Here is a 13782-nt window from a genome sequence, read left to right as displayed (position 1 = left end):
TATAATACGCTTCAAGCAACGTGTACACAGACACATTTTAAGGCTAATTATATATTCTAAATTTATTCAACATTCACAGTACAATCAGAGAGGTTCCTCTTTATCATGCTTTGGTTCGAAGACATAATGGAAAATGGGACACAACGGGAACACGCAAAGAGAGAGACGTACATACTTCTGGGCCCTTGAACGTCCCAATTTTTGCCCGATTGTTCATATATAACCGCAAATAGGAAGTGTACTCTTCTCTTTCATTTTACTCTAATTGCACATAAGCATCCGCGACGCGCTAACTTACATGCTGTCGCTGTCAAAGGAATTTAAAAGCATAATCTCTTTCTTTTTTCGTAGCGAAACATTAATATTATCAGCATCCAAGTATGAAGAGACAAGTACAGTGTGGATTAAGAACGAAGAAAGTGTCGATATTTAAATGCTAATAGAGATTTCTAAAAGAAGAAATAACGGTAGAAAGTATCAAGATAGTTTTAATGATACAAGCGTTCTTGTATGATGACACCGGACGATTGTCAGCACGCAATCGAGTTTGAGACTCGTATTGCTTTCCTTAATTGCATTAATATGGGGATTTGAGAATTACTTGAAAATTTACTTTTCGCAGATATCTGTTGAGCCATGTACAGGGCTCCAACTTTGTATAAATATATTTTACGGTCACGGTGCACGCGCGTGGAAATAATATTTAAATCACCATGACTCACCGGCAGGGGCAGTAAAGTTTATTAGTATAGGTACGCATGATATTTTGAAATTCCATACAATGGGTTTTTACATCGGCGAAGAATACGCTGTATACGGTACGAAGGAATATGAGCAAAAGGAAGAAAAGATAGTCGCAAGCTCAATTGCTCCTTGAAATTGGTCCGATGCAAAGTGCATTGTTACATGCACAATGACACATTGCTAATCATACATAACAGCTACTAACGCGCTACGTTTGATAAATTAAAACAAAAAAAAAAAACATTAGGAATATCGTTGCACAAGGAAAAACGCAAGTCAAATGAGAAAACTAAGTATTACTGGCACATTATTAGCCATTTCGGATATTATTACCGCCGTCAATTCATCAACTCTCTGATTCGATACATGCTATTTGGTCGGAAACACTTCTCTATGTCGCATGTCACTCAAGACTAGAATTGCGATGTAGCTTTAGTGATGGATAAACAAGTGCTTTAAATCATTACGACAAAAGTTTTGAATTATTTCGAATATTATCTGAAATAAAAAGTTCTTGAAAGACTAGTGAAAGATCATTTTAAAAGCCTCCTCAAGTTTCATCTTGAAACATTTGCGTTTATTAAAAATTTTTACGATAAATCTACATTAAGAAAATAATTAAAATTATTTTCCATGTAATGTAGTCATGATAATTAACTAATCGCAATAATTCATAGCTTCAATAAATGTATTCGTTCAAATATTGATACATAATATTAAATTTCTATCGTTCTGTCAAATTATCTTTTAAAAATTCCAAGATTTTCGACATCTTTATTTAAGAATTTGAAGGATTTTAATGATTTTTTAAAACACTAGCAAGTTCTTCAAGATGTTGAAGATTCAATAAAATTAATGATTTCCATATAATATTCAAAATCATTCGAAACTTTAGGCTAGCAGAATTGCTTGAAAACTTGCGAGAGAAAGAGAATCGAATGCCCATCGCTGGATATAGCATGTGGATACATAATACATTGCTGGACATAATGATAAAACACCGTGAAAGTTCCTGGGGCACGATTTTATATCAAATAGCATTATATGACAAATAAAAATGTTAATATTAAATAATATTTTAACAAATAAAATTTGCAATCAATTTCTAGCTAAAAGGGAAATAACGGAATTTTAAATTGGACTATAAATTACAAGATACATTCTTGGAAAAATATTGTAGATAAAAATAAAATTCAATACTTTTTTTCTGTATTAATAAAGAAATTATTCTGAATCATTCTTTAAGTAAATCTTTTCTTAGTTATCTTATATAATCCTTGTCAATGTCTTGCCGTTCATATGCAATTTTTAATTCGCTAATGTTATTGACTTATGAAGGCATTTATAAAAATTTACTAAAGTGTCGAATCGTTTTATCCAGCAGTGTAGATCGCGGATGTACGACGAAATCTGTATCTTCGATATTTCATAAATCTTTCTCCCTTTGAAAGCAGAAAGACGAAGATCCAGTGGCACAATAAGGCATACTACTATTACAATATTTATCCGTAGGACATATTTCGGTGTATTGCATTACCTTTAATGACGATAACATGAATTATACAACTATTGGAGAGTGTAAACTATCAATAGTAGCAACATAAATTAACAAATTACTGGCTCGATCGTCACATACACACATGCAAACACATCCACGCTCATAAACCACAACACGCAACACATAAGATAAGTCTCATGATAGATACATACAGCAATGCGAATTGGACAGATTCTAACTTCAATACTTCACACTTAATTTAGCGAATGTAATCTAACACAAGTAAGTACTTATGCGTATCGAGTTTACTCAGTATGCGAATTAGCTCTTTTTCTTTTCTTTTCTTTTATACGTGTAGAGTTTCTCGTGTCCAACAATGATCAAGTCACTTTTGTTAATCCATTAAAATCTCTGTTGCACTTACATATATAAGAGATACGTTGGTTGAATCATTTAAAACAAATCCATCAGTTTGATGCCTCGCAAATTCGATAACGATTACAACATTTTTTTACGATTTTCTCTTATGAGAGATTACAAGAAAGGAATGAAATACTCAGTCGAAAATAATATCACAGCCTGGAGATACAGTGGAAGACTAAAGATACTGATACTATGTCACAAACTGCTTTTCAATTGTTAACGTTTTAAAATGCGAATTACTTTTAGATCGTTGAAATATTAATTTGATTTATTCAACTATTTATTTGAAAAATTTCAAGAGATTTGGTTAAGCGGTTTATAAGAGAATGAGCTTTGCATGGAAAAAAAAGTTAAAGGCCATGCAAGACATCAGTGTCGCACGTGAAGAATAATTGATAATACAACAGTTATTAACAATTCCTATATTATTCTCTCTCTATTTCACTTTCATAGGAGTCTCCCTCTTCTCCCTCACACGATTGTGATATTATTTAAAAAGCCCTGCCGCTTCATCGCGAGTTTCAGTTACGTGGTAAATACACAGTTCACCGTATTAAAAAGTATCTTTCCTTTTTTCGTGACCAATGTAATTGCCAGAAGACAATGTGACAAGAACACGGTCATAAAAAGTGACTAGCATTCGCACCTGTCCATTACTATAATCGAATCGGTTTTCGACTGGACTTTTATCACGATGATAGACGTATATCATCATACACGTAACGTGTCCCGTACTGTAATAAAAATAAGTTGACGGATTCTCGTAATCGATCCTCGAGTTACCATTATTTATCGGCAAGACACACTTGAATTTAACGTTGGCTTAAACGCGCGGTTACCTTTTTACGATAAAATTTACCGTTTTTACCTAATCTGATACATGCAAGTTCAAAGTAATTAAAAAGTGTCACGCCCCTTTCTTCTCTCATTTCGCATTTATGTATGCATGTTTGTATATATGTTCTTTTATATTACTTTGTACATGTACACACGCAATGCATACATATTCGTTTAGCGTCATTATATCCGCGCATTTAAGTCAATTTTAAGGCTCCTTTAGTTCTGGACTTTCTATGACTTGCATTTTTGGAGTACTCTATATCCGAAATAGAATGCGTTTGTACGACTCTGACGTTTATTGATTTCTATTATAATAAGGAACATGTATAAAGTCTTTTATCTAAATTTATTTTTTGCTTACTAAAAAATAATTGATTTTTCCAAGTAAAAATCTATTAATGTGATATTATATACTAATTTGATTATAAATAATTATGTACATAGCTACGATAACTTCTGTGAATGCATTGTTTTTAACATGAAAGATATATTAGTATACATAAAAAAGTAATTCATACATAAGAGTCGAGTGTCTATTTATAAATAAAATAAAATTAAAGTAACATTATAAATTAAAAAATTATTTTACCACTATGTGCGCGTTACGTGTAATACCTCTTTGTGTATGTATATGTGCATATTTATTCGCAAAGTGCGTATTTATTACTCGCCGCGAATAATATACAAAATCTTGATTGTCTGACCTGATATTTTATCAAGATATTACATTGTTAAATGGATGTATCAAAGAATATTGTACAGTTCTTTCTCATTAAAAATGGCAATGTTACTTTCATTATCTTTGAAAGAATGATATGCATATTAGGTAGGGTAAAGTGCATATTTCGGATCAGCAAATTTGAAATGCCTCTTTAGCTGACTGTATTTATCATATGTGGATTTTTTCCCCTATCGTCTATATTTTCGCTATCCCTTATCGCTATAGACAATTAGTGAAAAAAATCCATATATGATAGGTACAGTCGGCTAGAGAGGCATTTCAAATTTGCTGATCCGAATTAGGATCTGATCCGAAATATGCACTTTACTCTATTTCGTAGAAACCTTGCAAGAGATTTGTGTCAATATTCAATTACTAATATAGTCATTTCTCTTGTAATATATCTTTTGCCAGAAAGTAACGTTAGAAGAGCATTCAATTTCGAATATTCTATACTCCTACTATGTTTTATAAATGTAGCCGCTGATTTGTTTAAAAATGGATAATGCACGAGAGTATACACAAATTTTGTGAGCATATAGATTGAATACATTGAGATAAACTTGATAATGAATCATTCCGGGGATAAGTTAAATAGTATAATGTCCATGTGGGTTCTAGACTTGAAAATATTATATTCCAATCTTTTACTGGAGCAATAATAAATAAAAGATATTCATTTCACAAACGATCGAGCGCGAGCGACAGAATGCACTAATACTCCCTTTTTGATCCAATACAGTCTTAGAGAATAGTCATTAATACCGTCTCGTTACGTCATACACGCGCACATAATCGAGCAGCCTATAGCTTTGTTCAATGTGTGCCGTAAGTATAAACTTGGTAACTATTATCGACGAATCTTAATAGGTATACGTCTAAGTGAACAGTCATATGAAACAGTTGTTGATTCCGAGATGATACCCGAAACACGCGGGATGAGATTCAGAAATAGGTGGTACAAGTTCTTTTGTGCTCGTTATACATTACGTGCTGTACGAAAGTGTCGCATCCTTTAGTACAGCGCATGGCGACGTAGCTTTGTCCAGAAACAGTTCATCGAATGTCAGAGATGTTGGTTTTGCTGCCGAAAATTTTCACTAGTTGTTCTTCATAATCGTCGATATTACGTTTCATAAGTTCCATACACGGGCCAAGCAAACGTTCAAAAGCTTCAACGTCCAGAACTGTGTGTAAGAAATGACCGTTTGAATAAATAAAATAATTACTTTAGACATACAGAATTGTCATTTTTGTGAATTCATTAAAATGTGACATCCTGTAGACAAAAAATTTCGAAATAGATTTAAATGCGCAGAGAAAGATATCACATCACAACCATCTTCTGTCATTTAACAAGCCCGATTACCGCGGTGAATATCGATATCCGCAATTACTCGGCGCAAAGTTATTGATTACCTATCAATTTAGGAATCGTAGGCAGTAATGAAATATACTTACACGCCAGTTTGATGTTTCCCACAGCGTAGGCCGAAGCAGCGCGTGGTTTATGCGTCACGAGTGCCAGCTCGCCTAAATAACCGCCAGCCGGAACACGATTAATCTGCAGGATATTAAAGGTGGCCGAGTTAAGTAAGGAGAGAATTTTCTTGGCCCTCGTCGCCAGCGTAATCGGATCGTTTCCCGGGGAATCGGATTAATGTATAATATAAATAAATGCACCTCAATTTCACGGCCGTGCTCGCCGAGTCTGGTGATCCTGACGACGCCATCCTCGACGAAGTACATTCCATCTGCGGTGTCGCCCTGCCTAATTATCTGTTCGCCATCGGAATACTGTTTCGGTACAAGGGCATCCGCTAAATTCATCCGCTCGTAAGCCTGGAAGATTTTTCAATTTAATATATTTTACAATTTAAATCTTGTAAGAGCTGATATTTTAAAGAGTAATTTTCTTTGTACTTGAATATTTTTTTTTAATTAAAGAAAAAGAATAGCTTTAATAAACAAGATACGCAGTAATTATATTTAATCTTAAAATACAAACTCAAGAGCTATTTAAACTTTTAAAAAACACAAATATATTCTATAAATCTCTTGGAAAAATAATTATATAAATAACTACATAATATTTACCTCCAGAGACTTCAACATCGGCACTCTATTAATAAGGTTCTCATACATTTTACGTTTCTTGTACGCGGATTTAAGAAGAATACGTCGGAAGGTTTGCCTGTCCATGGCCCAGAGTGTGCCAGACGTGATACCTTTGACAGTGGCTGCTCTGGGCATATTGTACAGAAGGGCCAATTCTCCGAAAGCACCGCGATTATCGTAAGTGTGAATATGATTATCTGTATTCGTCGTGGGATCTTTGACGTATACTTCGAATTTTCCTCTGAAACACGAAATGCGACAGAGGCTATTGAAAATAAATTGAAGATAGAAAATTGTAAGGTAATTATACATTCATGTTCTTGTCTGAATGATTTCCAATTCCGACAAAATAATCAATCAAATAATTAGATTACTAAACATTATTGTTCGAATATTTTCAGCTCTGAGTAAAAGCACTGATCGACTGTGCGCATCACCTCTTGGTTCACTGGAGCTTCCCGCTGAAGGGAGAAGCCTATCGATACGTTAACTGTAATATATAAAGAAAAAGTATTACCTCTCGATCACATAAAAGTTGTCGCCGTCATCCCCCTGACGGATAATAAAGTCTCCCGGTTGAACGGTTTTTTCGAACATTGCGTCCAGTACGTCCGCCATTTGTTCCTGCAAAAATAATTTTATTATACACGTATAAATACGTTTTAGCACGATATTATCGTCCGAGATTTTAAATATCGGCTTTAAAATTGTAGTACGCAGGCAGGGGGGAGTCACGTTAATATCGCGATGATAATCGATGTATGTACGTGCTTCTACGTACATAAATATGTTTATATACGTGTACGAGGGCGTCTCATCATTACATATTTCCTTTTAATATAATTGATTCTTGACTAACGCGAAATCGATTTTTGCCAAGCGAGAATTTTTAGACTAACATTCTGTTTTCGTCGGTTCTCAATTTGCGATGTTACATAATTCAATATATGTAATTGTGCTGTGCATCAAATAAAGATTAAAAATTTGAATAAATTAAAATAAAATCTATTAAAAAACTAAGTATTTTTTATAATGCTCAATATTATCTAATAGTCAAATAATGGCCAGTAATTTATACTTGAATACACCAACCAATCACTAATGAGAAAAACAATTATACGTCAATTATGCAAATCGTCTTGTTGACAAAACCGATTGCTCCTAATAAGAGATTATTCGTGGATTTCTTGGTATTTCGCCCAACTGGCGCGGGTATATACCAAGTCGCTGTTACACCTAGGTATGCCTATTTGCGATCACGGCTGATGAACACACTATGTTTAACTCGGTTTAACTTACTTCGTCTAGAGCGCGAAACAGGAGTATGTTCTTGACGCTCTCGCTGAGCCTTTGTCGCTGCTCGTCGCTCTTTGGATGGACCATCTGAAATCAATGAGCTGTATGAAGACAAAATAAAGCTTAGATAAAATGCAGCTTAAACGAAATTCTAAATCTAGCACTGTTAAAGTACTAGTATAATGAATGATATAATGAGACATCACCTCTTCGAGGCGTTGTCTCCGCGAGAAAGTTTTCCCTTTGACGAATAATTAGAAAGAGATTTAACAGTTCGAATCTGAATAAGCGAAAATTGTGCAAAACGTACAATGTTTCATTCATTCTCTATTTATTAAACAGCATTAAAACATCGTTTATTCATAAATAATAATTATTATCTTTAAATATATATTAAACCTTTAAAGTTATTTATTTATTGGCTGTCATTTACTATATCGACTATTTAAAAATGTTCAATGTTCATTGCTTGTTCCTTCTGGGTTATTATTGAATTTTTGACTTCTGAAAACTGTGCAATGAAGTCTTTTGTGAGAGTGCAATCCTCTTTAAATGTTACGACGAGCAAATTCGATAGTTTGACTATACAACTTGAGATATTGCCCTTTATGCTAGACTTGATACGGTGAACTTTGACATCTCCCACAATTATTTCAGCGATAAAGCGCATCGTTTATTACATTTTAAGAATTATCAAGTTATATTACATTTTTGCAATAAAATTCGAATTCTTGGCGAACGTATTAATAAGTAAAACGTCACGAGTTGTATAAAAATTATGTAACAAAGCCTTTGATATGTATTTTTCTTTACGATAAAATACAAGATGTTTAATATTTATGTAGAATCTTTAATGTCTAAAAGCATCTGGAACGAGGCGCATAATCACTGTAATCTTCGAGTTAAAAAGTTTCATTCTTCAGAAAAGCCCTCGCTGAAGCTGCGGTTAATATCACGTTACATTATTCGTTTACACCCGTAAAAGCTCGCGCCTCTGGTATTAAAAATTATTCGTCTTTAAAACTTGGTTCGCACGTTGGATAGCGACTTGCGCCGTTATATTGTGGCCAGCCGTACTTCCTCGCTTGCGGCAAGTGCACACGCGGTAATCGGTCTCTCCACAAGCGAAGCGAGCGGCGGGTTCTTTTGTTTCGTTATCGTTTCCAATTGTTGCACACAGAAACGATCAATTTCGCAGGGAACCGTTACTCCTCGTTCCCATTACCGATGTGTCCCATCTGCCGCGCCATTGTGCGGCCGGGGCGCGTGTATCGTATACGATTAGAACTTCGTCGAGGGTCAACCGTTTGCCACCAGCAAAACTGTTATTTCGCCGCGTATTCGGCGCATATTCTTTCCATCGCCGAGCACGAACGGTGTCCCGTTTCTCGCGCGTATTACATTTTAACGACAAAACTTTCAGTGCCAATATTTGAAATTGATTTTTCTATCTCTCCAACTCTTCAGTGTTCTTGTATCTCTTTTTAATTCTCCCCAAGTCTGAAGTTAAAATTTTAATTATAATAATTTTAATTATTAACCAAAGAAATTAGTTGAGATTTTTTTTATCTATTCGGTGTCCTGAGATTTTATTCGCAAAAAGCCCTTTTCTTTTAAGCACCTCGGCATCTTCGTCGAGGAAAAATCGACTCCAAATTGGCCGAGGAATTCACCGTTAAAGAAGAAGAAGAACGCGCGGACCCGATGCACCCTTTTATCGTAAAACGCTTAAAGAAGGTCCGCACGTCGAAGTAGTCTTGTCTTGGCCTTTCTAAAAATCGCGAGTGTCCCAGTTTTCTCTGCTATTGTCCTAGCCGTAGCACGCGGAGAGAAAACATGGTCGGTTGGTCGGCCTGGCCTATAAGGGGAGAGAGAGAGATAGCCGATTTTCCTCTTCGTGTAACCGGCCACCACGGGGTGACGATAATCGGATTCACCAGGGCTGTCTTTGTGAAAATGCTCTCTCTTTCTCGTCGAACCCGACCCCATCGCCGGCGACCCTTCGCAAAACCCCCTTACTACCCCACAGATACATATGTACACACACATACACCGCGCACGTTCCTTTCTCTCTCATTCACGTGCGCATATGTACGATACGTACACACGACGATGATGCATACATACATGTAAATCATTCCGTGCCAGGTTATCGAACACGAGGCCTGACGTCACAAAGGTACATCGCCGACCTCGCATCGCCGAGCAAAGTAACTCTTCGTCCGCGTTTCGTCACTCGCGCGGCAGCAGGCCGCGGGAGAGAGAAAGAGAAAGAGAGAGAGAGAGAGAGAGAGAGGGAGAGAGACTGCGCGCCAGCTATGCTTTAATAGACTGTGATATATACATTATGTACCGCGTGTGTGTATATACACACATATACATGCGCGGCGTATAACGACATTTCGTAACGAGAGAGAGACTCTATTTTCTGCCATCACCAAAAAAAAGACCTAAACTGCTCCTGTATCGAAGACGGAGCCGTTGGTCACCGTCGCTCGAATCCTCGTCGAAGCGAAAAATACCGACGATAACGAATATACGTGCAAATGTACTATAGTGCGGAATGTTATATAAACCTGTTCTTTACGTGCGCGATTACTTCGCGCCACATCTTCGGGGGCCGACCGATTTTAGAATCGCTCGTAGCTCTACGGAAATAATTAACGAAACACGTAAGAGCGCGTAATGGTCTTCGATTAGCATCGCGCCAAAAATGAACGATCGATTCCGATATTTTTATCTTCGAGGAAATTTTGACCTTATCCGTTGGTTGTTCTCGTGTCGAAATTTCGTCACTTTTATATTCACGCGTACAGAATTTATCACGTCTCGATGCGACGCGCTTCGGCATTTTTTGCGGTCTCGGCGATTATTTACGCAGCTACAATCGACGACGTATCGGTTTTCGCCAATTCGGACGTGACGAGCGTAAAAAACGCACGCTTCCGAAGGCTTCGACGCTGGAAAAAAATATCCATTGCGACATCTGATGACAGAAGGTCTAAAAGCGACGGCGAGATGCGACGTGTCGAGACCAGAAACGGCGTTTTGTGACGGACAAATCTGCCGTTGTTCGAGCAGCATTAAGTCAATGGAGCATCATTAGATCATCGAACGATCATTAGCGTGATTGCATCGATAGAATTTATCGTAACATCGGCATGTAATTTATTCAATCAGCTTGACTCTTCTTTTCTCAGTCGTCCAGGCCATTTTTTCTCTTCTTTTTGGATAAAGATACAGACGCGAGACCTCGGCAAACGATGGCGTCATTCGCGCGGTCTCGTTATCGGGAACGTGCGTGACAGTTTGTAGAACAGTAACAATAACAGAGATGATGTGTACCTTGAAGCCGTCATCCTCCTCGTCATCCTCGGGATTGTAAGTCTCCGCGAAAACGCTCTTCCTTCTGGAAGCAAACCGACCGACTGGTGGCTCTGAAATACGAAAGAGACGTTTCGATTAACCTAAGGAAATATAATAAAATACAAAAATCAATTAAACTGATTAAACGTCGCGTATTTGATAAAATATAAAACGAGATATAATTAAAGTGGGCAAAGAATGGCGCAGCTTACTCTGATTCTTATTAATTAGAAGAAGCAGCAAGAGGAAAAGTTGATACTTACAAGTACCATTCAATGCGAATGATTTTTAATTTGGTTGACTGCGATTTGCATCTAGAAATGCACAACTGTCGTGAACAATAATAAAACAAAGGCCCGTGTTTTATTGTAAACGAAAATTATGTATGCGTGTTTACCACGTCAAGTTGGACATTTACGTAATTGGATGATTGTTTTCGAGAAACGAGTCTTCGACGTGGATTGCAAAAGCAGTCGCGTAAAAGAATGGCCTATCGTTCAATTATGCAAATGCAAAAATCTACTTGGCTCGTTCAGTCGTTAACTACAGCGAAATCCGGTCTCCAGACAACGAAGGAAGAAGGAATAGACGGCGATTTTCGGAGTTACGACATTAGCATTTTGAATGGTGTGGCAGAGAAGTAAAGTATCCCTTAACTTAACTTAAAGTTTACGCGACAGAAGCTCGCGAAAGTTTCATCTTCGATCTCTTCGCAATTTCTGGTGGAAATCTCGTCGAAACTTTTTTTTCTGCAATGACATACTGTCGACATCTTTCTCAAGTGTTGACCTTTCGTCTTGAAACACTCCGTATACGTCGAGTGCGGATATATTGAGCGCGATACCATGCTATCTTTCTTATTCAAGAGACACGAATTTCCTTATAAGGTAAAAATTGTATTTTGCCGTTTTCCTTCCCGATTACGACGTATTTTCCCGTTGTTGGCGTGCAACACACGATTCTTTGTAATTACTGGTAACAGGATAATAATTTTACAAAAAAGATAAGGATAAATCTCTTTACTTCCAGGAAAATTTATCTTGAAAATTGAAAAATTAATAATAGTTCTTCTCTTAAAAATTCTTTTGACAATTAACGATCTCTTTTTCTTTCGCGGCTTTAAGTGAACATATCTCTTGAAAAACGGTGCAATTTTATGCGACGTGTTAAAAGACTCATATTTTCCAAACGAATATAAATTTGCGCATCTCTATTATTTCCTCCATCAGAAGCAATAACGTTTTCAGTGTCGTAAAAGTTCTTTTTGTCATTTACATAATTATCTCAAAGTTCGCCTCATATTTAATCATTTAGTTCGGACAACGGAGGGTCTGCGGAGTTTCGTTCTTTCGCACCTTTGTCATCCACTGGCTCGATGACGGAGATGAGCGACATTTGGCCCGCGGGAGAAAAGGAAGAGACGTGCACAAGAGAGACACGTTCGTCCTTCTTGGCAGCACGTTCACGCACACTTGACACGAGACAAGTATATCGTAAGCGATATCCTGTACCTGCTTACAAGCAGATTCACAGACACGAATTTATCACGATACTACGTGAGGGGAAAGAAATTCCGACGTGGTACGAAATAAACGTGGCGCGCGGTAAATAACTTCGAAACGTAACATCCGCGTGCGGAATAACACGATCATAAATATCCTTGACGTTTATCTTCCCCTCTACGTGTCAGGTCCTACGAGCGTTTTACCTAACGGTCGCGAGTAAGCTGAAGAATCGAACGAATCGAGGTGATGGTGTCTTCGAAGAGACTTTCAACCGACTTTGACTTGGGAAAAGAGTGCGCGCCGCGGATTACACCTACGAGATCCGCGCCGGTCCTCGCTCGTGTCTTCGCGAGAATAAGGAATCGCGACCGGGATCGGGACACGTGTGCGATCGCGCCGCACCGAACGGGAACGACGCCGACGCCGCGCCGACGGGACGAGATCGCGGTCGCTGTGCCGGCTAAGCGCTTGGACGAGAAACTGTCGAAAGCACCGCGCATCCGAGAATCTCGCCTCGCTACAGCGCCTGACCGGACCGGACTGGACCGCGTTGGCGCAACTGGGCTCGTGGCTCGAGCGAGAGCGATCGGGTTCGATTTCCCAAATCGCGCGCAGGTCTCGAAAAGTAACAAAGCCGAGTTAGCCGAGTTAGCCGAGTCGAGCTGACGCGGCGTTCGTTCGGACTTTCGGTGAAACTTGGAACTTGAAACGACGCCGACGGAGCGTTCCGCTCCGCGCGCGTTTTCTCCTACCAGGTTCTCCGCGCCGCGTACGCGGACGCGCATCTCCGACAAGGCCGAAGCGCGGCACCCTCTCCCCTCGCTCCAGGCGACGACAGGGGTCCAAAGTCCGGGCTTTCATCCCGGGGTGGAGAGGTGGAGGGAAAGGGTGGCGGACAGCGCGGAAAACCACGTGAGAGAATTTCCGGAGGGATCCCGATCGATTGCCGCGAGGCCGAGCGAGACGGGGAAACGGACGGCGTTTGGCGAATGATGAAAGACGCGAAAGTTTAGAATGAGTCCGGAATAATTTATTAGTTTCCTGCGGATTCCGTGGATCCCGGCGTAATACGCGGTATCACGACGAACCGCAAGGCTCGCGATGAGGCAACTCGCGAAGGAATCTGTATGCGGCAATAAGAAAGACAATTGGAAAAAGTAGAAAAAGGAAAAAGATACATGTTGATGAAGAAGAAGAGGTATTAGCTCGAACGTCTATTTTTGTTTCCCCGAGGCGGAGTTCGTCGAAAGACGTCGAGACGTAATAGTCGG

At 38.5% G+C, this 13782-nt stretch overlaps 1 protein-coding gene across 2 annotated transcripts in view; it reads right to left on the bottom strand.

Moving 5' to 3' along the window:
- Window positions 1-470: 470 nt before the first annotated feature.
- Window positions 471-13782, bottom strand: part of LOC112458736 (cAMP-dependent protein kinase type II regulatory subunit) — a 15288-nt gene continuing 1976 nt past the window's right edge. The window contains exons 1-8 of one of the 2 annotated variants that reach the window (XM_025022497.1): window positions 12362-12894; window positions 10986-11077; window positions 7644-7727; window positions 6862-6968; window positions 6324-6585; window positions 5910-6068; window positions 5688-5790; window positions 5283-5413 (exon numbers count right to left, since the gene is read on the bottom strand). In XM_025022497.1, coding sequence (XP_024878265.1) covers window positions 5283-5413; window positions 5688-5790; window positions 5910-6068; window positions 6324-6585; window positions 6862-6968; window positions 7644-7727; window positions 10986-11077; window positions 12362-12401 — 978 coding nt within the window. In that variant the 5' untranslated portion in view covers window positions 12402-12894. Of the gene's footprint in view, window positions 5414-5687; window positions 5791-5909; window positions 6069-6323; window positions 6586-6861; window positions 6969-7643; window positions 7728-10985; window positions 11078-12361; window positions 12895-13782 lie in introns of those variants that run through there. The other variant, XM_025022496.1, reaches the window with a different exon arrangement.

Source organism: Temnothorax curvispinosus, unplaced genomic scaffold (assembly GCF_003070985.1).
Source record: "Temnothorax curvispinosus isolate PA1 unplaced genomic scaffold, ASM307098v1 QBEX01009183.1, whole genome shotgun sequence".
NCBI classification, from domain to species: Eukaryota; Metazoa; Arthropoda; class Insecta; order Hymenoptera; family Formicidae; genus Temnothorax; species Temnothorax curvispinosus.
This window is presented reverse-complemented; position numbering and strand designations above follow the sequence as displayed.